The sequence below is a fragment of the Rattus norvegicus genome, chromosome 8, assembly GCF_036323735.1.
Source record: "Rattus norvegicus strain BN/NHsdMcwi chromosome 8, GRCr8, whole genome shotgun sequence".
NCBI classification, from domain to species: Eukaryota; Metazoa; Chordata; class Mammalia; order Rodentia; family Muridae; genus Rattus; species Rattus norvegicus.
Window position 1 is genome coordinate 119,292,318 of NC_086026.1, and position 25,126 is coordinate 119,317,443.

Genomic DNA, 25,126 nt, shown 5'->3' on the forward strand with positions numbered 1-25,126 from the left:
TCTGTCTCTCTTTCTGTCTCTCTCTCTGTCTCTGTCTGTCTGTCTGTCTGTCTCTCTCCCTTCCTCCCTCCCTCCCTCCCCATCCCCTCTCTCTCTCTCAGGCTAGGGATTGAATCTAGGGCCACAAACACACCTGAATGCTCTACTACTGAGCTATATCCCCAGCCATTCTGTGGGGTTTAGTGTCAGGAACTCAGGAGAGCAGGGGAAGCCACACAAGCCTGCTGAGACGCTCACAGTTGAAGGAAAGCATGAGCAGAGGCTGCCTCAGCTGGTATAACCAGAGCAGCTCCTCCTAACAGGCACGAACCAGGTGTGATTTTAAAGAGCAGTGCAGGGGTTAAAATGGGGGTTGGGGGAGCTCAAGCTTCCTATCAGCACTGGGACCTAGCTCTTCCTTCCTGCCCCTGTCACTATTCACAGCTCACACACTCCAGTCAATAGCCCCTTGCTTGCACCGCAGCAACTGCTGCCAAGTTCTCCAGATGCTTTTCCCTCACCTGCCTCACCAGCCCCTCCAAACCACAGACTACATTGCTTTTCTCAAAGAACCTTCTTTGATAGCCACCTACTGCTGACGGAGCGGTTCGTATGTCTCAATATTACCCTTCAGACTGCTTGCCGCAGGCTCTCAGCTCCCTCTAGCCATACGATCCTTACTTCCTGACATACATCACAAAGCCCTGCACCACACCACTGACTTCCCCTTGTACCTGCTCATCCCAACTAGGAGCGGAAAAATGCAAAACTGAGTGTGTGAAAAACCTTATCAGTAAGGGAAAAAACTAAAGCCCAGCACTGCATTGTGACTATAACTAGCAACTGGAAAGACAGGCCTTTAACTGCAAAACACCCATCTTCTGTGCTGCTGGCTCCAGGTTAGAAGCTACACATACCATATACAAGACCCCCTCCCCCTTTCTATCACTCATCAGAAACTAGTCAGTCACTAGCTACTATTTATTGAAGAAGGCAAGGGGCCGCTGGGAAGCCCCGTTTGTACGATCAAGCCAGCTGCCAGTGTGGGCAGCATAGACACAGTACACTCCTAACTCTCAGTGGATGAACATGAAGAAAACATAGGTATATCTCATGGAAGAAAGGTCCCTTCTGCTCCTCCATGGCGTCTCTCTGCTTGTGAGCAATCTGTGAGTTAACTGACAGCTCCAGGACAGGTGGCTAACTCCTCTTCTTTGCGTAGATCCTGGGCCATATCCTGGACAAGGCCACTCACACTTACCTGCATTTGTGACAGCACCGTACCAGGTCATCTTGCTGCACTCGGTCTGATAAGAACTGGGGCCGGCAAAGAGGCAGGCGGATATTGGACAGCAGCTCAGGCAGGCATGGTCCCCTCTGCTCCCGGTCATATCTGATCCAGGCCAGTGCAGCTTCAAAAACCTGTGGGAAAGAGCAGATGCTCTTTTTCTTTTTTTCTTTTTTTCAGAGCTGGGGACCGAACCCAGGGCCTTGCGCTTGCTAGGCAAGCGCTCTACCACTGAGCTAAATCCCCAACCCCTAGAGCAGATGCTCTTGCAGTTACCCAGAGACCACACTCCTGAGTCTCAGCTCTTCCACTGCTTGTACTAAAACAGGTCCTCAGGTGACCCATCTTTCCTCCCACTCGTGTCTGGAATCCACAGCTTTCTTCACACTCTCCAGCTATGCTCTTAGGCCCAGTCTTTTGTTTTTGAGACAGGCCTAGAAGGACTCAGGATCCTCCCAAGTGCCAGAATTAGAGGCCTGAGACCACGGCAAGCTTAGGTCCATTCTCTTATAATGTAAGCCTGGGTTACTGTCAAAGCTTCCTGGATTTCACTATTGATTCTTTTCTGCATCACAGGACATCTTTCTCCCTGCTGATCTTACACCCAAACCAGCTCTAAATTCCAGGCCAGGTCAGTTCCTCTGTTTACACTGTCTACCTAGGAACTTCCTTAATACCTCCAAACACCTGCTGATGCCCCTCAGACCTCATAGATTGCCACTCAAACAAAACAGCTCGAGCTGCTCCAGGATACATTGATTAGTCAGACCCCAGGAGGCAAACACTCTGCTCTTAGGATGAGGAGCTTCTAAGTCCATGTCCATGCTGCCAAGCTCAGGGTCCGTTTCTTTGCCGGTCACTAATGGTCAGGGTGGGACAGAATATCTTCAGGTACTTAAGAAATTTAGCTGAGTTTGTGTTAACATCTCGATGGCTGCCTCCTAGTGTTGGGAGCTAGGCCAATCCACAGTTTCTCAGAGGCCCTGATGAAAGGCCCTTAATTTGGGGTCGGGCCAACAAATTAAGGTTTTGGGTCCTGGGAAACCGCCCTGCCCCTGAAAGACTACAGTTATCAGTTCTGAGACAGCTGTGTCTGAGGTTTCCTGTGCTCTCCTGTCACATTGTGTGATTTAACTTCCTGCTGACCATGGCCCATTTCCCTGCTGTAAACCATATATAAGATACTATTCTTCTTTTTCATTTTTTGTTTGTTTGTTTGAGACAGTTTCTCTGTACAGTCCTGGCTGTCCTAGAACTCACTCTGTAGGCCAGGCTGGCCTTGAGCTCTGCCCCCTGAGTGCTGAGGTTAAAGGTGTGCGCTAACACCGTTGGCAGAATGCTATACTTCTTAATAAACTTGCTTGGCATAAGCTATCAGTACCCCAGGTGTCTGTCTTTATTTTCTCACTCCCTGTCCTCCCCACTGGACACTAGTCACAGCAGGGAACTCCCCCTTCCCCTGTTGTGTGTACACATGCACATGCTTGCCACAGCCCTACATATAGATAGGGTCAGTCCTAGCCTACCACCTTGCTAACTGTACAGCAGACTAGCTGGGCCACAGCCTCTTAGGATCTTTGTGTCTCTGCTTCCCCTCTTAAAATAACAGAGGTTACTGCTGTGCCTGGCTTAATGTAGGCTCTGAGGATTCAAATTGAGGCCCCCAGTTTAGTAGAACAAACGCTTCACCCATTGCATCCATCTCTCCGCCCTCTCCATCTCCCCGCCCTCTCCATCTCCCCGCCCCCTCCATCTCCCCGCCCCCTCCATCTCCCCGCCCCCTCCATCTCCCCGCCCTCTCCATCTCCCCGCCCCTCTCCAGCTCCCTACCCCCTCTATCTCCCCGCCCCTCTCCAGCTCCCTACCCCCTCTATCTCCCCGCCCCTCTCCATCTCCCTGCCCCCTCCATCTCCCTGCTCCTCCATCTCCCCGCCCCCTCCATCTCCCCGCCCCTCCCCATCTCCCCGCCCCTCCCCATCTCCCCGCCCCTCTCCAGCTCCCCGCCCCTCTCCAGCTCCCCACCCCCTCTACCTCCCCGCCCCCCAACTCTTTGCCCCTCTCCATCTCCCTGCACCCCCATGTCTCCGCCCCTCTCCGTCTCCCAGGCCACCTCCATCTCTACCACTGCCTATATATCATGTATTTCATTCCCCCGGATGTCTAATATTCTCCCCTCACGCTCCTCAGCTGAGAAGACAGAAACAAACCAGAGAAGAATGTCAATAACAGATGTCTCCTAGCGTCGCCCTGTGTCTGGGTGTGTGCACACCGGCTCTCCCTTGGGCTGCTAGGGATGTAGGCAGCTTTTGCTCCTATCTGATACTGCTGAGCCCTGCCGCCTTAGACTGATTCTTTTCACTTCAGAACACTGCAGCCACTGTTTTCCCATTCCTCTTGTACCATCCATTCTCACTCCTCTACAAAGTCCCATCAACAGTCAATGAGGGATAATTTCTCTTGCCTTAACAAAAACACCACCTCCTCCAAATTCAAGTGCTTGATTTCCAGTTTATGGCAATTATTTCTTTAATAATAAATATTGGAGGGCTAGAGAGAGATGGCTCAGTGGTTAAGAGCATTGGCTGCTCTTCCAGAGGTCCTGAGTTCAATTCCCAGTAACCACATGGCCATTCACAACCCTCTGTAATGGGACCTGATGCCCTCTTTTGGCAGGTAGACACATACACAGGCAGAGCACTCACACATCAAATTAAAAAAAAATGGAATTAACCCAAGCTCTAAGATTAAGGGAAATGTAGCTGATAAACATACTATCATTTAGGTACTAAACTATAAGAAAGATTTTAGGAAAATACATATAACAAAACAAATTCCCAAATACATAAAAAACATATAGTCATAGTTTGTTAAAAAAAAAAAGGTGGGAGGAAGGATGGGAGGATGGATGGATGGGAGGATGGATGGACAGGAGGAAGGATGGACAGGAGGAAGGATGGACGGGAGGATGGATGGACAGGAGGAAGGATGGATGGATGGACGGGAGGAAGGATGGACGGGAGGAAGGACGGGAGGATGGACGGGAGGATGGATGGATGGACGGGAGGAAGGACGGGAGGATGGACAGGAGGATGGATGGATGGACGGGAGGAAGGATGGGAGGATGGACGGGAGGAAGGATGGGGAAGGAAGGAGTGTGCGCTCTGCCTGTGCAGACTGCTGCTGTGCTCACCGACCTGCTCCTCTGACTTCACATTCAGCTCATCCCGAGACAGCAGCTCAAGCACATCTTCCAGGGGCAGGGCCAGGAACTCTTCAGACAGAGACACCTCTACAAAGTGCTGGTGGATGAAGCTGTTGGCTGCATCATACAGCACAGCACACATCATCGTCTCAGCAAACTGGCGCACACCCAGGCAGTTTTTGGGGTGAAGCCTTTGGCATAAGATGGAAAGATAAGGGTCAGAGGAAGGAACAGTGCTACCCTCAATCATTCTTTTTTTTTTTTTTTTTTTTTTTTTTGGAGCTGGGGACCGAACCCAGGGCCTTGCGCTTCCTAGGCAAGCGCTCTACCACTGAGCTAAATCCCCAACCCCCCTCAATCATTCTTGAAATGGTTTTGAGTACAGCCATGGAACAAAAGGTTAAATTTTGTTCCCAGCTTTGTTAGACAGTCCCTATGGTGTGAGGTACCACTCACTCTCTCTGACTCTCATCCTCTAAAAGTATCAACTTAAGATGGGCTAGCCTCAAGCCTTTGCCTTAAGATGGGCTAGCCTCAAGCCTTTGCTTCCGGGGGCATGTGTGGCCTTGCCATGTCTAAGCAGAATGGACTCTCAGGAAGTCCTGTGACCTCACTGTCACAGGAGAAGACAGTGAGCATTCGCTGGGAAGCCTTGACACCGAGCCAGATGCTGCGGTTTCTGAGTCTCCAGGGCACAAGTCTACCTCTAGGCACCAGAGGCATGGAAGAGTCCTCTTCCATACAGGGACCATCGCACATTTTTCTTTTCTTTTCTTTTTTTTTTTTTTTTTTTGGTAGAAGGAAGCTCCATGAATCTAAGAGTTCAGAACCCTAGAAACAACCACAGCAGCTGTTATTCATCATTTCAGTGACTAAAATACTTTGCTAGGCTTCTTATACCCATTCTGCAAAATTGTTATATTTTAACTTTTTTGTGTGTTTTTACTTGTGTTTTGAGACAGGGTTTCTTTGTGTGACAGAGCCCTGGCTATCCTGGACTCGCTTTGTAGCCCAAGCAGACCTTGAACTCACAGAGATCTGCCTGCCTCTGCCTCCTGAGAGCTGGCATTGCACTACCACACCTGGCCTAAAAATTATTTTCATCACCTTTAATTACATGCATGTGTGTGTCTATGTATGAGTATGTGCACATGTGTGCAGGTGCCTTCAGAAGCTAAAGATTTGGATGCCCTGGCGATGGAGTTACACAGCTGCCCTGTGTGAGTGCTGGGTCCTCTGGAAGAGCGGCAGGAGCCTTGAACTGCAGAACCATCACTCCAGTTTCCTGGTCATGAAGTTTTTGAGATGCTAGGGACTGAACCCAGGACCCTGCATGTGTAGGCAAGCACTCTATCCCTGAATGCTATCTTCGGTTCTTTTAAGGGCTGGAAAGATGACTCCAGGATTAGGAACACTTACTGCTCTTATGAGTTCAGTCTCCAGCACACACATCTGATGTCTCACAACCTCATTTAACTCTAGCTCTAAGAGATCTAATATCCTCTTCTGGTCTCAGAGGGCCCCTGTACATACATGACATACACTCACACAGACACACATACAAACACAGACAGGCAGACACAAAAAAAAAAAAAAACCAACCCTGGGGGTCTGGAGAGGTGCTCAGAGGTTAAGAGCACTGGCTGCTCTTCCAGAGGACTTGGCTTCAATTCCCAGCACCCACTTGGCAGCTCCCAACTGTCTGTAACTCCAAGATCAGACACCCTCACACAGACACCTCACACAGACACACATGCAGGCAAAACACCAATGGGCATAACATAAAAATAAATTATTAAAAAGTCAATTCTGCAGACTTCATTTCCTAGTGGCCAACAAAGGTTCAGGGAAATCAAGACGTGTTTCCAGTACTCGGACAAGGGAGTGAACTTGACGAGGGCTGAGACTGCAGGCAGACCTCTTGCTTCTGTGGCTACAACACAGATGAGAAATCCTGCCCCTGCCCCTCTCTGAGGAATGTGAGCATGTTTCTTAAGTTCTCCGAAGTGTCATTAATTTTCTCACAGAGAAAAGATGATGGTGACCATGAACCTTTTAGAACTAGAGTGGTGACTTAGAAAGAAAACAGATAAACAGAGCAGGCGTGGTGGTGCAGACCTGTGACCCTAGCACTCTGGAAATGGAGGCAGACGAACAGGAACTTAAGGTTAACCTGGATGACATAAGACCTTACCCATGGGGATAGCTCGATGGAAAAAACACAGCTGTGCCAGCCTGAGGACCCAAGTCCAGAACCCACTAAAAAGCCCCACACAGTGGTACACGTTGGACATCCCAGCATGCCTACTGTGGGACTGGAGGCAGAGACAAGAGACATGAAGGTCACGGGCCAGCCAGCCTGGAGTTCTTGGCACTACAGCAGAAACAAGAGGGACGCTGCCTTGAGGAGGTGCAGTGAGACTCCACCCACTCCTGAAGGCTGCTCATTTGTGTGGCACGCATCCCCCTCTCCGAACCAATGACATCAACAAGCACACAATGAAAGGTAAAACTAAAAATAAAATTTAAAAAGTAGCATTTTCAGACCAGTGAGAGAGTAGGTAAAGGAGCTGGTTGTAAAGACAGACCACAACCTCAGCTCAGTCCCTGGGACCCACACAACGGGAGGAGAGAACCAACTTCCATAAGCTGATCTCCTTATGTGCAACATAGCACATGTGTACCCATGTAAACACACACACACACACACACACACACACACACGCATGCACACACACATGAAACACACATGCGCGCACTCACACACAGCAAACAATGAATGCAGGCAATACTCAGCACAGTGCCCGGCGTGAAGCCGGATCCTCTTTCAGTTTCTGTTATATTTGCTTTCTTACACTCACACTCAGCGTGATTCTGAAGTCTTTGACAGAGTAGACTCCGAGGGATCGGGTTTTCCAAGCTTTACTTTCCTGTTTCCCTCGAGAGCCTTGGCTGTCCTGAACTACTATGTGATCTAAGAAGTGGCCTCAAACTTGCTCCAGCCTTCTGCGTGCTCCACCGACAGGCACAAGTGAACACACCTGGCTCCTCGGTGAGTTCCCAAGGCCAAGGAAACACAATCAGTATGTGGAACAGCAGAGACAAGACAGTGAGGACAAGGGCCAGGGAGAAGTGTCACTTAGAGAGATGTTCATTTGGTGCAGGGCGCCGAGGATGAGCCTGGGCCCCCATAGCAGGTGCCTCACTCAGGCCCCATCAACCAAACACCACAGTCAGCGAAAGGGTGGGCCACGTTCCTACTGCTCTCCCTCCAAAGGTTAGGACTCCCGCATGAACTTTGATCAGCTCCGTCTAACACGGAGCACCAATCATGCCTTCCTGAGTGAGCTGTGCTCCTACACCCCACAGGATGGAGTATGGGAAGGCAGCCTGTGAGCTGCAGATGGGGATGGAAGAGAGTGGTCTCACAGGAAAGGCGCCCACTCAGGATGGAGGCAGGAAGGAAGGGAGGCACGGAAGCAGAGACCTGCGTCTCTCACCAGCCCCTCTCCAGCCCTCTGCTCACCCACAGCTCAGTTTCGTCCATAAGTGCTACTGCAGAAGTAACCAACTTGTTTCACTGATGCATTTGATTTTCAGTCTAGCTGAAGGCTGGTGGGAAAGCTCAATGGTAGAGAGCACTTACCATGTACAGGGCTTGGGGCTTGGGCTTGACTCCCCAGTACCTTGAGGGGAAAGAAACTACCAGAACCAATCCAGTACTGGGAGAAGAGTTGCACACACACACACACACACACACACACACACACGCAAAATCACTCCAGTGTCTAAAAACTAGGAGGTCCATACATCTGCAGGCTGGAAAAAGAACCACAAGTCAAAACAAACAAACAAACAAACAAACACACACACACACACAAAAAAAAAAAGGAGAAAAGAAAAAAATGAAACGAAAAGAAAATCAACCGGGACCTCTGGGTTGGGGCGAGGGAGGGGCAACGGCAGGAGAGCCAGTGGGTCCGGCAGGTGCAGAATTGGGCTGCCACTGCAGCTGTGTCCTCATGCGCAAATGGCTTTCCTCAAGACACTGGCAACCAAGCCTTCAAAAAGGACGCCCATGTTTGTCCTCTAATGTACATGGAAGAAGGGAGCTGCAAAATTTCACACGTCCTACGGCCAGGCTGAAGGAACGGAAATCATAATTGCTAGGGAGAAATCACTTGGTAGGCCAAGGCTCTGGGGCTTACGGCAGGGAGAAAGGCAGTCGTGCAGGAGGGGCCTGGGGCCTGGGCAGGAACCCCTGAGAAAACCTGAAGACAGACTCAGTCGGGACACATAAAAACTACACTGGTCTAAACAAAGTAACTGTTTTTCTGCCAGATGAGGAGGTGCACACCTATAGTCCCAGCACTCAGGAGGTGGAGGCAGGAGACTGTCATGAGCTTAAGGCCTGCCTGTGTCACAGGTGAGACCTATCTAAAAAAGAAAAGGAACTGTTGGGCGTCCTGGTTGCTGCTTGAGTCAGGGTCTATAGCCTGGAGGTGGTATGGAGATCAGGTTGGCCTCGTCCAGCTCTACCTGCTCCTGGATGCTGGGACGGAGGATGCTTGCCACCTCCAGATGCTCAGCATGAAGAGAAAGGGCCTTATGACGGAGTCTGGTGTTGCTGCAGTGACCTCAGGAGCCCCTAGGTGGCACTGTTGTCCAATGGTGAAAGTGTAAAGAATGGCAACTGGCAGCACCCATTGCATCTGCAAGCCATTTTCCGTGTGTGTGTGTGTGTGTGTGTGTGTGTGTGTGTGTGTGTGTGTGTGTGTGTGTGTGTGTGTGTGTGTGTGTGTGTGTGTGTGTGTGTGTACGCGCGCGTGCGAGCATCCCTCTAGCCTGCTCTAGAATGTATTCTAAGGCAGGAACAAGGCTGGCACTGGCACTAACTACAAGGTTTCCATCTGCAACACTTAACACAGAGCCACGGCCTCAAGGTGAGACCATCTGCCCTGCAGCTAGCTGAAGTGCACCTCTACGCTTGAGGCATCACTGCCATGGTTATGTGTTGGTCTGCACATGACAGATGCTCAGGGGCATCACGTAGGTAAGATGTGGACACTGCAGGGGCCACAGTCTCGGTGGGTAGGACTGGCTGAGCTGGAGGGGAGGTCAGTTGAGAGAATGATGTCCTTGAGGACAGGACTGATGTGGGAGGAATGCGGATCATGAGGCTAAACATGGAGACTGGACTTAAAAGAACATCACATACACAGAGGAGCTCTTCTGGGTTTTTCCATGCCTGTGTATGGACCAGCCCTAACTCTCACTTCCAAATCTCTTGTGATTAAATGGGCTTTAGCTTAGGACAGAGCATTGTCCCCTAAAGGGGGGAAGAACTTGTCTGATCAGTTAAAAGGTCACAGAAGAACCCGGGAAGCACAACTAGGAGGAGTCTAATCCATGGCCATCCCCTAAAAGACCTCACAATGACGGCTTCCAGTGGTCAAACATATAGGTGGGCTAGGAATGAGCTGCAGTGTAAAAGAGTCAAGGAATCCATGAGGGCTAAGAATCTAGACAAACATGAAGATGGCTACGGAACAGTTCAGGAGTGCTAAATAAGTCAGGAAGTGAGTTTGCTAAGAAATTAGCTAAGCTATGAGCAACACTAAATGGATAGAACAGACTGTATTTAAATGCACGCATATACACAAAACATACACACACACACAACCATACACACACACACAGAGACACACACATACATACACACATACACACACATACACACTACACTCATATACACACACACACATATACATACACATACAAGCATACACATACACACATCACATACAAAGCCCCACACACACACACACACACACACACACACACACACACACACACACAAACAGATGATAAAAGAAAAAGAAGTTATCATCTGAGAGGCACTTGGGGAGCATGGGAGGAGAGGATGAAAATGATGTAAATATAGAACGCATAAGAAATTCTCAAAAAATTACATTTAAAATCAAGAAAAAACAGAGGGGAAAATGAGCTAAATGAATTGCTGGTCAGAGTGAAAAGCGATGGTCACAAAGGTCTATGTCATGCCACAACAGTGCATGTAAATGCCCAAACAGTTGGGTCCTGCACAGTCCTGATCCCCAGAAATGCCATCTCTACAGAGTAACTCCCCGATCATTGTTCAAGCACCCCGGACACACCACTAACTCAGCAAGGTGGCAGGGGTCCCAGGACAGAGCACGGCCCCCACCTTCTGCTTCGCTCACCTCTCTCGGAGGAACGTGCAGCAAGCATCTTTGATGCTCTGCAGCTGCAGGAAGCTTGCCCCCATCAACAGTGACTGCACATTTTGCTGGTCGATAGCAAGGTTGCCATTATAAGCGAAGTTGATGAGAGCCTCCAGCGCACTAGAAGGAAGAGGAAAAGCGTGAGAAGCTCTTCAGAGATGAGTCTTGGCCCACCCGGTCGCTTGGTCCTAACTGAACTGACATGACTATCCACAGTGGTTTGAATAAGAACGGCCCCCGAAGGCTCATATATTTGAATGTTTGGTCACCAGGGAGTGGCACTACTTTCGAGGGACTAGGAGGTGTGGCCTTGTTGGAGTGGGTGTAGCCTTTTAAAAGTAGGTGTGGCCTTTTAGATTAAGTGTGTCAATACCTGTGGGCTTTGGGTTTTCAAAAACTCAAGGCAGTCCCAGTGTCTCTCTTCCTGCTGCCTGCATACCTGGAAAGATGTAGAACTCTCAGTTCCTTCTCCAACACCATGTCTGCCACCATGCTCCTGCCATGATGATAATGGACTAAACCATTGATACTGTAATAAGCCTCAATTAAATGCTTTCTTTTATAAGAGTTGACACAGCCATGGTGTCTCTTCACAGCAGGAGAACACTAAGAAACTATCTGAAGAATAGATGAGCCATATTCAAAAATTCCTTTAAGGCTAGAGAAATTACCCTGGTTCAAGTGCTTACTGTGCAGTCATGAGGACTGAGTTTGGATCCCAGCACCCATGTAGCAGGTGGGTGACCCACATAGTCTGCCCTAGGAGACTGATCCCCTCTTCTGGCATCCATGGGTGTCTGCCATGGGTACACTCACCTACACACCCACATGTGTGCACACACTCACACATACACAAATAAACAAACAGATCCTTTGTGAAAATCTGTTAGCTGAGTTGAATGTGGCCGCACATCCTGTGAGTTTGAGATAGAATCTCAGATTCAAGGTCCAGCCTAGGCTATCTATGTAAGACAACATCTCAAACACACAGACAAAATCCACCTTATTGAGAATATTTACAGTGGAATAACTATTTCGTCACAGCCAGTCATTAGTCAGGAGTGGTGGTGCACACTTTAACCCTAGCACTTAGAGCTGTCAGAGGCAGGCCAGTCTGGTTCACACAGTGAGAACAACAGCTAACTAACTGTCCACATGCATTTCTTCAGAATCCTCATGGAGAAACTCACTTACAACCTCTATTGAGAAAACTAATGGTGGTTGTCTTTCTAGATTGCTTCTCTGTCCATCCGTACACGTAATCAATGTGGACAAAGTCGCAAAAGGTTCTACTCATCCCTTTCTCATTCGGCTACACCATGGTCACTGTTTTGGGGTGGCTGCTGTATAATACTAAAATGTGTTCTAATTTATTGTCTTTATCATCAGGCACCATAACCATGGCCATTATAAATTATTGCCATCATAAATTTTTAAAAAATTATTGTTGTTTGGGAGTAAATGCTTAGGGAGAGATTTCTAACTTTGTGTTTTGACTTTGTATTTGCTCCCATGGAGAATGAAACTGAAATCCCAGCCATGGAGCTCTGGCCTCTCCATCTCTCTGAACTCATACCTTCTACCCTGGTCTATCTCACTGTGTCCCAGCACGACACTAAGCACACTCTCACCTTGTGCCCAGGCTGCTCCCTCTGTCTGGAGGAATGTGCCTCTGCAAACTTTTACTTCTCCTTCCTCCCTTCCTCCTCCTCCTCCTTCTCTTCTTCCTCTTGCCCTGCTTGTTTCTTTTGAAGCCAGGATCTCTTCTTTTAACCTTGACTATCCTAGAACTAGCTCTGTAGACCAGGTTGGCCTCAAACTCACAGAGATCCACCTGCCTCTGCCTCCCAAGTGCTAGGATTCAAGGCATGTGCCATCTCCTCCCAGGTGCTTTCTTTAAAAAAAATTAAAAAAAAAAGTCATGTAGCACAGGCTGGCCTCAAACTCACTATGCAGCCAAAGGTGACTTTTGAACTCCTTACCTTCCTGCTGCCTCCTCTTGAGTGCTAGGATTAGAGGTGTGTGCCACTGTACTCTATGCCCTGTTGGGGATTGAACCCAGAGTTTTGTGTACGCTAGGCAAGCTCTCTACCAACTGAGCTATACACCCCATCCTGTTTAGCTTTCCTCACATTAATTTTACTCCCAGCTACATATCACTGTTTCTGCCCTAAGCTGTGCACAACATGGATGCTGTTAAGTGAGGCACTTGAGTACCCAAGTCATTTACACAGCTCCTTCAGACACAGTAGGACACTGAAAGGCTAGGCCTAACCCATTCCCTGCAATGTTCTGAGCCATCAAATGACTATTAAATCTGCCACATTCTAGATAGATACTGTCCTTATAGCACAGTAGCTATTATCCACATACATTATTTAGGATTAAATTTAAATGAATTACAATTAAATAAAATTTAAAAATTAGACCTTCTGTCTCAGAGTCACATTTCAAGTGCTCAGTAGCCATACTGTGGTGGTGCCTACCTATACATCCATGTAGACGGCTGAGACAAGATGACTGCAGCCAGCCGACAAAAAGACTATTACAAAACTATTCCCATACTACAGAAGGCTTAGTGGATAATAGAGTTCTAGACTAATGGCAAAAAAGTATCACAATGTTAACTAAAAAAATTATTCTTCCAGCCTAGAAATGTAGACAGTAATAAATATATTTACCACACAGGTACTTAACCCTAGTTTAAAAAAACTTGGACTATAGGTATTACTAAATGTGTTACTTAATAATGGAGTAAAAACACTATCAAAATTCCCACAAGGAAGGTATGACAGTACACATGTATAATCCCAACACCAGCAGGCTACATCCGGAAGGATTTCTAGTTGAGCTGAAGGCTAGTCTGGGATATACAACAAGACTCTGTCAAGCCAGCAAACCTCTTTCATTTCACCCTACCTCAGGTCAGTGACCGAGGTGCTCACCGGCTGCTAATTCCCCACAGTGTGTGGAGCTGCTCCATCACAGCTGTGCTCTACTGCAGGCCCTCATACAGTCCAAGGCTCAGGCTGAGTCATGGGAAGCGCAATGGAGGGGAAAGGGGGAGGGCTGGCCACCAGGCACAATGGTGGGGTTCAGGGTTCAGTACCTTGGGTCCATTCCCTGCATTACAATCTCATCCTGCTTGCACTCCATCATGTCATTCGTGAACATAGCGTGGAAATACGGGATGGAGGCCGCTAAGACGATCCGGTGAGCACTGAATTTGTGGTCCCCGATCTGTAGGCCAAAGAGAATACAAATACTGAGGAACAGTGATACAAAAGCCCACCCTTGCCTTCCACAGCTTACCCCTCTGCTCACAGCAGTGACAGGGAAGACATCCCAGGGATAACGGACGGACAAGGCTCATCAGAGACCTAATACACTCAGCGATGGTGGAAGAGATGAGGTGTAAGAATGGTAAAGCAGATATAAACCTGAAAGCAACAGTACCCGATCTTACGTACAGCACAACTCCTCCCATTCTCTAAATACGCATGCTTCAGCACTTTATTGGAACTCCGATAGAAAGGAAATTTATTAAAAGATAGAAAAGTACTCAAATTAGCGCGCTTAAAAAATATTTAAAGAAGCAAAACAAAACAAACAAATGAAACCCCCAAAACAAAAACCACAGAAACAGTGACAAGAAAGGAGAAGAAAACAAGGCCTGACTTGAGGGGGGCGGGGTGGGGAAGGGACTGAGAACCCAGCAGGCTGGTAGGCGACAAGCAGCTCACATGGTGTCTGGAACAATAACCCTGGCAGAAGCTTACAAGAACGGCCTATGCTACATACAGGCTGGTCCAAAGGACCAGGGGCTATGTCTTTGATAATCCAAAGGGTCAGAGGTCATTTCTCTAAAAGGCTCCCAGCTACCGAGTCATCTTTTCAGTCCTACTTATTTTTGAGTGAACGTCTCACTATGTAGCCCTAGTTGGCCTGGAACTTGAACTCACTCTGTAGATTGTCCTGCCTCTGCCTCTGGAGCACTGGGATTAAAGGCGTGTACCGCCACTGCCCAGCTTTAACAGTTTTATTTGTGTGTGCAGGTGCCTGTGGGGGTCTGAGAGGCCTCAGACCCCCTGGTGCTGGGGTTGTGGGTGGTGGTTGGTAGCTGCCTGATGTAGGTAGTGCTGGGACCTGAGCTTATGTCTTAAACACAGTGTCTCTTAAACACTGTGCCATTTTTCCAGTCCCTATTAGCAGAGATTTTTGCTTCTAGTTTGTTGCTCTGGGGCTTTCTCTCTTTTGTTCATTCAGTTTTTCAGGACTGGGTTTTTTTCTGTGTAGCCTTGGCTGCCCTGGAACAGGATCTGTAGACCAGGCTGGCTTCTGCCTCCCAAGTACTAGCGTTACAAGCTTGTGCTGCTGCCACCTGGCAAATTTGTTTATTTTTACTTCATGTGCATTGGTATTTTGCTTGCACATATGCCCATGTGAAGCTGTCTGACCCCCTGAAACTGGAATTACAGCTGGGAGCTGCCATGTGGTTGCTGGGAATTGAACCTGGATCCTCTGGAAGAACAGCTGGTATTTGTAAACACTGAGCCATGCCCCAGTCTGCTTTGGAACCTTCTTACAGCTTTCTGAGCACTAACCCTGAGTGAGCAGCTGTTCTTAAATTTTAAATTACTCTGGAAATTTTAGGCTTTCTCTGTTTCTGGAGTTCTGAAGTTTCAGGCTCTGTACCTTGGTGCTGGTTTCTCTTGTGCATTTTCTGCCTTATTTTAAATTCTGGAAAAGTATTTTCATATCAAGTCTTTGATTTTTCTTTTTATGTGTGGATATGTGTGTAATACATATATGTGTGTTCAGGTAAGTATGTAATACATATGTGTGTGTTCAGGTATGTATGTAATACATATGTGTGTGTTCGGGTATGCATGTAATAAATATGTGTGTGTTCGGGTATGCATGTAATAAATATGTGTGTGTTCGGGTATGCATGTAATACACATGTATGTGTTCAGGCATGCTTGACTATACTTGCACATGTGGAAACCAGAGGTTGACATTGGATGTCTTCATAGATTGTGCTCCACCTACTTTTTTGAGACTGAATCTGAAACTTGCTGCTTTTCTAGGCTGGTGGCCAGAGCCCCTGGGAATCTCCCCTCCTCTGCGCCCTAGCACAGGTTACAGTTGTGCTGAGGCTCCTGGCTTACATGTAGGGACTGGAGATCCACACCTACGTCCTCCTGGTCGCACAGCAGACATTTCATTCAGAGTCCTCTCTCCACCCCTCACACCACGTCCTTGCTGGTTCATTCTATTTTATCATTCTGTGTGTGAGTGCTGGGACTCACGCTACAGCACCGGAATGGAGGTCAAAGGACAGTTTTTAGGAAACTGTTCTCTTTCCACCTTGGGTTTTGAGGATCACACTCAGCCTTGTGTTATAAGCTTCTGAGGGTGAGCCATCTTGCCACCCTCTTATGCCATTCCCTTGACAGATTTGTCCCTTTCCTAGTGCTGTGTGCACATTGTTTTCTGGTGCTGAGGGCACATGTGTGGAAGCCAGAGTTCAATGTTCAGTGTCTTCCTTAATCACTGTATTGTTCATGTATGTGTTGTGTGTGTAGGCCAGAGGTCGATGTTGCGTGTCTTTCATAATCACTCTTACCTTATTTTCTGAGACAGTCTTTTTATTACCCTGGAGCTCACAGATCCAGCCAGCCTAGCCAGCCAGCAAGCTGCAAGGAGTGGCCTGTTTTTTCTGCTTCCCAGCACCTCTGCAGGACTGGGCTGCCACACTGGCTTTTAGAGGACGCTGGGGATCAGATGCAAGTTGTTAAGCTTGCACAAGTATTCTGCCAACCAGCCATTCCTCGATTTTCTCATCCCAAGTAAATCCTCACCCCCATCTTGAACATGCACCATAGTGAATCTATAGTAAACAGGAAAAACAAATACCCCCCCCAACTAAAAAGCTATCTTTTTCCTTCAAAATCCCAAGTGTTGGATTTAAAGAATCTGAACTGGTTTTTGTTTTTTGTTTTTTTTTTTAATGTATTTATTTATTTATTATATATGAGTACAGCGGGGCATCGGATCTCATTACAGATGGTTGTGAGCCACCATGTGGTTGCTGGGAATTGAACTCAGGACCTCTGGAAAAAGTAGTCAGTGCTCTTAACCGCTGAGCCATCTCTCCAGCCCCTTGTTTTTGTTTTAATTTTTGTACTGGTGATTGAACTTAGAGTCCCTCTTGTGCCAGGCAAACACTCTAGCACTGAGTTACATCCCCAACCTAAGCTGGGGTCTTTCTTCTGTGTTGCTCAGGCTAGCTCTGGCCATCCTGCTGCAGTCTCCCAGGCAGCTGGGATCACACCTGTGTGCCGTCACTTTCAGCTTTGCTCTTTAATATTTATTTACCAGAGAGGCAGAATGGGTTTATGCTTCGTTTCATTAGAGGTTATTTTTTGTTTTGTTTTGTTTTGTTTTTGTGACAAAATCTCCCAGAGCCAAGGCTGGCCTTGGACTCCCTGGCCCTGATCCTCTGGTCTCTACCTCCCGAGTTCAGGACTACAGGCATGCCCCTGCAATCCTCACAGGAGCATGTTCATGACTTCCGAAACCGTGGATAGTGGAGCTACTGTGCGTGCACACATAGCTACCCACTGACCCTTAGATCCCGATCTCACTCTCCTTTGTGTGACTTCATCATTGGTCTTAACTTTCCAAACAGATATTGACAAGTATGGGAACTGGAGGTTCTCGGCGCCGAGGTCTTCAGGGTATGTCGCAGCAGGGCTTCACTCAGGCAGAGGCTCTGGGTCCGCTCTTTGTGTCAGCCAGGCAGCACGAATGCCTGCTGTGGTTTTGTTAGAAGTGGTTTGGACTTTCCGGTTACAGCTGATTTCTTTTTCTTAGAAGCTGCTAAGAGGATCAAGCATTCTATGTGCATCTTTAAGTACTGTGTTCCTGTCGGCAGCTGGGATAGGCAAGTGCTAATTACTGAATATTTTTAAGGATTTTTTTTTCTGGTGTTGGGAATTGAACCTGGGGCCTTCTTGTGTACCATGAGGTGAGGGGCTGTGCTCTGCCATGCTCTCCTCACCACAGGACCTAACACCTCCATTAACACTGACTTTGGCAACACTGGATACCAAAGAGGAAAGAAATTCAAATTTCAGTGTCCAGATATGGTCTAAATTATGCTCATTCCTTTGTTTCTTCTCCTGGGTGGTATTAGGAATTGAGCCTGTGGTCTTGTATGCAGTGCACAGGCACTCTGCAAACTGACAAAGTTCAGTATCTGTGAGCGACCTGTGGCCCACAAAAGCAGTTACTATCTGACCTTTTATAGAACATTTGCTCTAGAGTCACGGGGAACAAATACCGAGAAGGAAGTGAGCAAGTCCTCCAGAAAAGAGGAAGTGGTAATTCTTAACAAAGACCCTCAGCCCTGGGAACTCCTCCCTTAGCTCCTCTCCACCCTCCCCTTAATAAATCTACATGTGCTCTGCTGAAGACGAACCAATACCCCTAACCGAAGCCCCACCGATTTCCTGATGTTCATGGACTCTCTGAGCTAAATCAGCAAAAATTACCTGTGGTCTGTGGAATTCAAACCAGCTATACACAAAATGCTTCCTCCTTTATAGAATGCAGAAAGGCTGAGCCTGAAATAAAGGGGTTTGATGCCCAGGACCTGCCTTTCCATTAAAGAGTCTCACGTGGCCCAAGCTGGTCTTGAACAGTGCTATGTAAGTGAGGCCCATGTGGACTTGAGTCTCCTCCTTTAGCCTCCCTAGTGCTAGGTTACAAGTATCGGCACCATGCCTTTACTCTCTGAGACAGGGTCTTGCTATATAGTCCTAGCTGGCCTACAACTCTAGCTCAGGCTGCCTTCAACTCACAGTAATCCTCCTGCTTCAGTTTCCCAAGCGCTAGGATTATAGGCATGTGTCACCATAGTCATTTCTATGTTACTAGTCTTCTTTAACTCTATCTGTATGTGTGTGCACATAAATATAAATGCCCATAGAGCCATCATATTTCCCTGGAGCTGAAGTTAAAGGTGGTCCTGAGTCACCTCATAAAGGCCTGGGAACTGAACTCTGGTTCTCTTCAGGAATAGTACACAATCAACCTCCGAGCCATCTCTCTACTCCTATCACAGTGTTTCTTTTTCTTTTCTTTTCCTTTTTTAAAAGATTTATTCATTATATATAAGTACACTGTATTTGTCTTCAGACACACCAGAAGAGGGCATCAGATCTCATTACAGATGGTTGTGAGCCACCATGTGGTTGCTGGGATTTGAACTCAGGACCTCTGAAAGAGCAGTCAGTGCTCTTAACCACTGAGCCATCTCTCCAGTCCCTTTTTCTTTTCTTAGTGTTACAGTATTGAGTCTGAATATGACAGGTAAACAGGCAAGACATTCGGGTAAATTTTATCTTGTAATTCCTGCCCCTCTCCCTTCAGTGCTGAGGAATGAACCCAGGAGCATGCTAGGCAGTGTTCCTACCACTTAGCTCAAGTCTAAAATGTACTTTCTTTTCCTTGTGTTGTATTGGGAATTGAACCTATGAACTTCCACACGCTAAGGAGACACTGTAACTGAGCTACACCTCCAGCTCTCTGCAATCTTCAGACAACACAGCCTCTTTGGGAAGCCTCAGGTTTTTCCCTTAAAACTGAATTCAGCGGTTAAGAGCACGTGTTGCTCTTATACAGAGCCTGATTTCGGTTCCTGCACCCACGTAGGTGAATTCACAAGTGTCTGTGTCCAGCTTCTAGGGATCTGATGACCACTTCCAGCCACTCGGAGTGCTGCACTCCGTGCAGATGCACACGTACACAAACAATTAAAAAAAAACGAAACACAAAATTCTAAACTGATCGAATGAGGCTGCCCACACTATTGAAAGGTAATTATCTGTATGTAGTTTATTGATTAAAATATTTTTAGTTTTTGCTTTTGTTTTTTTTCTGAGACTGGGTTTCTTTGTGTAGCCTTGGCTGTCCTGGAACTCACTCTATAGACCAAGCTGGCCTCAAACTCAGAGATCTGCCTGCCCCTGCCTCTCTCCCTGAGAGCTGGGATTGAAGGCGTGCGCCATCATTGCCCAGCTGGTTAAAATAATAATTACACTAAAAGTATTTCCCAGCACTGGTGTTTGGCCAACTGGGCACCACAGCGTACTGACACATAAATTAAGTCGATACATCGAAGTACTCGTCCCTCACGTATGTCAGTGCTTGCTAAGCACAGCCCCTTTGGAAAACAAGCTGGTGATTTCTCCCACACATTTACCACAGACAGCAGCCCTTGTACTCTTGGCACATTTGTCCAAAACAAAACCCCAAAACCCAAAGTCATGCAAGATCTTTTATATAAGGTCCACAGGTTTATTTGTAACAGTCAAAAATGAAAATATCCTTCTGTGAGTAAATGATTAAACATGGAATGCTACTCAGAAATATGAAGGAAAAAACCTGTTAACACATTCAGTTTGGGGGGACTCCTAAGGCATTATGCCCTGTGGGGGGGGGAGCCAATTTTGGGCTGGAGAGATGGCTCAACAGTTAAGAGCACTGACTGCTCTCCCAGAGGTCCTTTGTTCAAATCCCAGCAATCACATGGTGGCTCACAGACATCTGTAATGGGATCTGATGCCCTCTTCTGGTGTGTCTGAAGAGAGTGACTCACATAAAATAGATAAATGAAAAAAATAGATAAATAAACCTTTTAAGAAAAGAACTTTAAAAGGAAAAAAGAAAAAGCCAATCTGAGGTGCCACGCCTCCTAGGCTTCCACTGATAGCACTGCTACAAAGAGAGATGACGAGGAGGAGCTGACTGCGGTGGTGACCTGTACTTCCTGATACACATGATGAGGCAGGAGAGTCACTTGGACCTAACAGGTAAAGGCCAACCTGAGCAACATAGTAAGACCTGAACGAAGCAAAAGGAAGGCTGGGCAAATGGCTTAGTGGTTAAGGGCGCTTGCTGCTCTTCCAGAGCCAAAGTTTGGTTCCCGGCACTCATATCAAGTGGCTCACGACCAACAATCCCAGCTCCCAGCAATCACCATTAGGGTCGCAGTGCCAGAACTCAGGTGGCCAAGCTTTCACCCTCCGATCTATCTTGGCAGTCTAGAAGTTGTTTCTGAATGAGTACGCTCAGTGTATAATTGTGTCTGCTCATGTCAATTCCCACTGTTTTGGCCCAAACCCAACCTACCCTGTCTGTTTCCCTTTGTTCCATCCACATCCATACCTCTCCTTTAAGCTGCTGGTAATTGCGCAAAATGTCTCTGTCTCCTTGTCTGGATCCCTATTCCCCCAGTTTCCTGCCTGGTGAATTATTCCTCAGCTCTAACAGGCCTCCTGTGGTTTCTAGGCAGTCAGTGCTCTCCTTCACGTGGCACTGGTACACGCCTCCAGCACACGATGTGTTCTCCCTTACGAATATCCCTCCATCCAGGCTGGATATTCCTCCTTCAGAGGAAAGCCTGTAACACGTGGTTCACATCTAAGTGTATTTAACTAATCCTAAAGCTTGTTTCATAAAAAGCCCTGCATCTGAGATAGGTAACAGAACTGTTAATACATCTTCTTAACGGCCCCTTCCGCTCACACTGGTGGAACCTCACAAAGTGGGGGTTCCAGGTGCACACCTTAGGGAGTGCTGCCCTCCAGTGTCACCTGAAACTTCTGTAGGCGTGGCAAGGGTCGGGCTGTGGACAGCTTGACTTCAAGGCTACCAATACAACCAGTCCAGAAGAAATAAATGAGCTCCACCAGTCTCTTTGTTCGGATGGGCTTCTGTAAGAAACTGGCAAGGATGCCTAGCGAGCGCAAGACACTGGGTTCGGTTCCCAGCTCCGAAAAAAAAAAAAAGAAACAGGCAAGGAAGGGAAGGGATCCTTTCTCCTCACATGCTGGTGATCCGCCTGCCCACCAGCCCAGAGCACTAACAGAGGAACCTTGTCCAGCTCGCCACAAGCAGAAATGAGACTAGTCCTTACAAACCCACAGGCTGGGGGGTTAGTGGCGAGCGTTTTCAAACACACTAGGTTCAGCTTGAGGTTTTGGCAGTGTTGGCAGTTCCCCAAAGGGGGAACATGGCGCACATGTCTTTAATCTCAGCACTCAGGAGGCAGAAGCAAGTGGACCTCTGAGTTTGAGGCTAGCCTGGTCTACAGAGTGAGTTCCAGGATAGTCAGAATTTCACAGAGAAACTCCGTCTCAAAAAAACGAACAAAAGGGGCTAGGGATTTAGCTCAGTGGTAGAGTGCTTGCCTAGCAAGCACAAGGCCCTGGGTTCGGTCCCCAGCTCCGAAAAAAAGAAAAGGGAAAAAAAAAAAAACGAACAAAAAATAAAAGATAGAAGGACTATTTCACACTATTGATGAAGCTTTGGTCTTTCCGCTGTTTGGATTCCAGTGGGTAGGAACTCAGGAAGGCAGGGCGAGTGGCTGAGAGTTGACAATGAGATATGGGGTTTCAGCCCACATAAAGACATTCAAGCCTATTCCCAGCCTTTCGGAAGTCTATTACCTTTTACTACCCACCTGATAGGGGGAGGAGAGAGGAGGGAGGAAGAGGAAGGCAGAGACCTCAGGAATCACTGCATCTGACTAGACCAAGCTCAAGAGCTAAGAAGCTATTTCTTACCAGTTCAGAGTCCTCACCACGAGACTTCAAGTGCACAACTGGCTTCTATCTCACCCTCCACCTCGCTCCTCTAAGACAGACATACTTGAAATGACCTGATGCTATTTTCATGCCTGGGCCTTTGAGGCCTCCCTCCCTCAGCCCAGAATGCCTCTTCCCACCTTATCTAAGATCTATGGGTCCTGCAATGTACCAATCACATACCATTCTTCCATACTTTAAGTAGGTGTCATCCTTTTGGTTTCTTGCAGGCTACTGGATAGAACTCCACATCATTGAATTTATCACTCTCAGTCTTATCTAAAAGTGAGCTGAAGAGTATCTTTGCCACTAATCTATAAACACCAAAGACAAAAGGTGGGCTCATTCATAGTCTGTTGCCTCAAACACCTAGACAAGCGCTGTGCACAAGTGAATGTACTTGGCCACTATGCCGACTGAAGGAACACCACAGACAGACCGACAGCCCTGTGGGGCGATTCAGCAAACACTTCTGAGCATTTGAAACATTTGAAGAACAACAGGAGGTAAAGAATGTTCAGATGTTTCAGAAGCTCACTCTCTAGAGGGAGAAAATGGATGTGCCTATGCTTAGGAGAGGAGCAACAGAGTGCCAGGGCTTCCTGTGCACAGCACGTAAGCAGCACTGGGTCAGCCAGGAGGTGGTGGCGGTGCCTGCTTTTAGTCTCAGCACCTGGGAGGCAGTAGCAGGCAGATCTCTGAGTTCCAGGCCAGCCTGGGCTACATGCAGACAAACCTTGTCTCAAAAGACAAACAAACAAACAAAAACAAACAGAACCACTCCATCTAATTCAGGACAGCTGATGTGGGCCCTAAAACTCTGCATTTGAAACACGCTCCCAAGCAATGCTGATGCTCTAGGTCCGAAGACGACAGTCTAAAGGGACCTTCTACTGAAGGTACCAAAGAAGAGTGAGTGACTAATTACACCAGAAGGAACAAGAGAGTCACAGAGACACAGCTTTACACAATTACCCACTATGCTAGGACAGGGCAAAAGAAAGAAAAATGGGCCGCTTCCAAACAGAAACACATGGGTTGGCAGGGAGAGGTATGTTAACCTGTAACTACTACAACATTTAAACACAAATGCCCAGTGTTCCAGGACCCCAGTGGCTGCACACACCTGTGAGTCGGTCGCAGATCAAGAGTTCAAGGTCATCTGTGACGTAGCCAGTTTGAGACCAGTCAGGGTATATGAAACCTTGCCTCAAAAACAAACGCACAAAGAGCCGCTCTCCAGAGTGGGGAAGGTTTGGTTGTTTTTCTCTTCTTGAGAAAAGAGGAAAGGATCCTTGAGGCATGGACATGACCCTGCCTGACAGATGTGTCTGCGAGGCCCAGAGCATGGAGGACAGAGTGTGCGGACCACGGACAGTTACTGCAGGATACTGTGGGCAACTAGGGGAGAAGAGCAAGAGGGGTGAGAGGCAAGTCTCAGCACTAAAACCAGCAAGCAGTGCTAGGAAAGCCAGCCAGGCTGTCTGCCAGCAAGTCCCATCGTAAGCGCCTTTCGCTGGCCTCTGAGTCAGCAGGGGCAGTGGGGGATTTCTGTGAGCAGCTTAGAATAATCGAGCAGTCAGCTCATTCAGCAGTCCCTTCCTAAACCCTCCAGAAAACTAGCTGCCATCTGCTGCTTCTGCATTTCCCTCCACCTCTGGACAGTGTGATAACTTATTACCTAGTCCAAAACACAAATGTCAGGCAGCATTTACTGAAATAAGGCAGAAGCACCCTGGAGAAACTGGTTGCTGCACAGCTCTGCTCCGCCCATATCCCCTGACAAGTCCATAACCTTACTTCCAGTGTGCAGAAGAGTAGACTTTCCTGGTTGTGGGGATAGCCTAGTGGTAAAGAGCTCACTGCATGAGCATGAGGACCTGACTTCAGATCCCAGCACCACATAAAAATCAGGTTGAGGTAGAATGCATGGGAGGCAGGATAGGAGGATCCCTGGAGCTCACTGGTTATTTAGTTTAGTCCAGCTGACCTCCAGTTCAATGAGAGACCTTGTCTCAAAAACGTAAGTGGAGAGCAACTGAGAAAGATATCCAATTTGACCTCTAGCTTCCATATGCATGCACACACAGAGGACAGGCACAAATGCACCACGTATGTACACATGCATGGGTAGATATACAGACAGACAGACATACACACACACGCGCGTGCGCGCGTGCATGCGTGAAATGAAGTACATTAAAAATGTAAAAGAATCACCTTCAAGAATGAGCCAGAATTATTACCACCATCTCCCCTGAACAAAAAAGAAGAAAAGTGCAGGTAAAATCCTGTGGTTTCCCCATGATCCATGGAGAGATCCCACCGTTCATGCTACAGATTTGCCCCTAACCTCTGCCATGGCTTACAGAAGTCATAATTTACTGCTTGCTTTCTTCACTTATTCATAAAGGTATGGTGGTTTGATAAGAATGCATTTGAATGCTTGGCCCATAGGAGGGGCACTATTAGGAGGGGTGGTCTAGTTGGAGTAGGCACGGCCTTGCTGGGGGAAGTGAGTCACTGTGGGGGCAGACTTAGAGGACTCAGTTTTCTTCTGCTGCCTGCAGATTAAGATATAGAACTCAAAAAAAAAAAAAAAAAAGATATAGAACGCTTAGCTCTTTCTCCAGTACCATGTCAGCCTACCAGGACTAAACCTCTGAACTGTAAGCTGTTTTCCTTTGTAAGAGTTGCTGTGGCCATGGTGTCTCTTGACAGAAATAGAAACCCTTAC

The 25,126-nt window shown here is 47.6% G+C and overlaps 1 protein-coding gene across 7 annotated transcripts in view; it reads right to left on the reverse strand.

Moving 5' to 3' along the window:
* The window catches only part of Klhl18 (kelch-like family member 18), a 58,770-nt gene that overhangs the window by 13,237 nt on the left and 20,407 nt on the right, over positions 1-25,126 (reverse strand). For 5 of the 7 annotated variants that reach the window (XR_005488466.2, NM_001399324.1, NM_001399325.1 and 2 more), the window contains exons 2-5: positions 13,842-13,972; positions 10,712-10,852; positions 4,462-4,660; positions 1,241-1,401 (exon numbers count right to left, since the gene is read on the reverse strand). Coding sequence is in view for 6 of the 7 variants with exons in the window: in NM_001399324.1 (NP_001386253.1) it covers positions 1,241-1,401; positions 4,462-4,660; positions 10,712-10,852; positions 13,842-13,972 (632 nt within the window). In the remaining variant the exon portion in view is untranslated. Of the gene's footprint in view, positions 1-1,240; positions 1,402-4,461; positions 4,661-10,711; positions 10,853-11,105; positions 11,172-13,841; positions 13,975-25,126 lie in introns of those variants that run through there. The other 2 variants (XM_006244007.4, XM_063265631.1) reach the window with 2 other exon arrangements.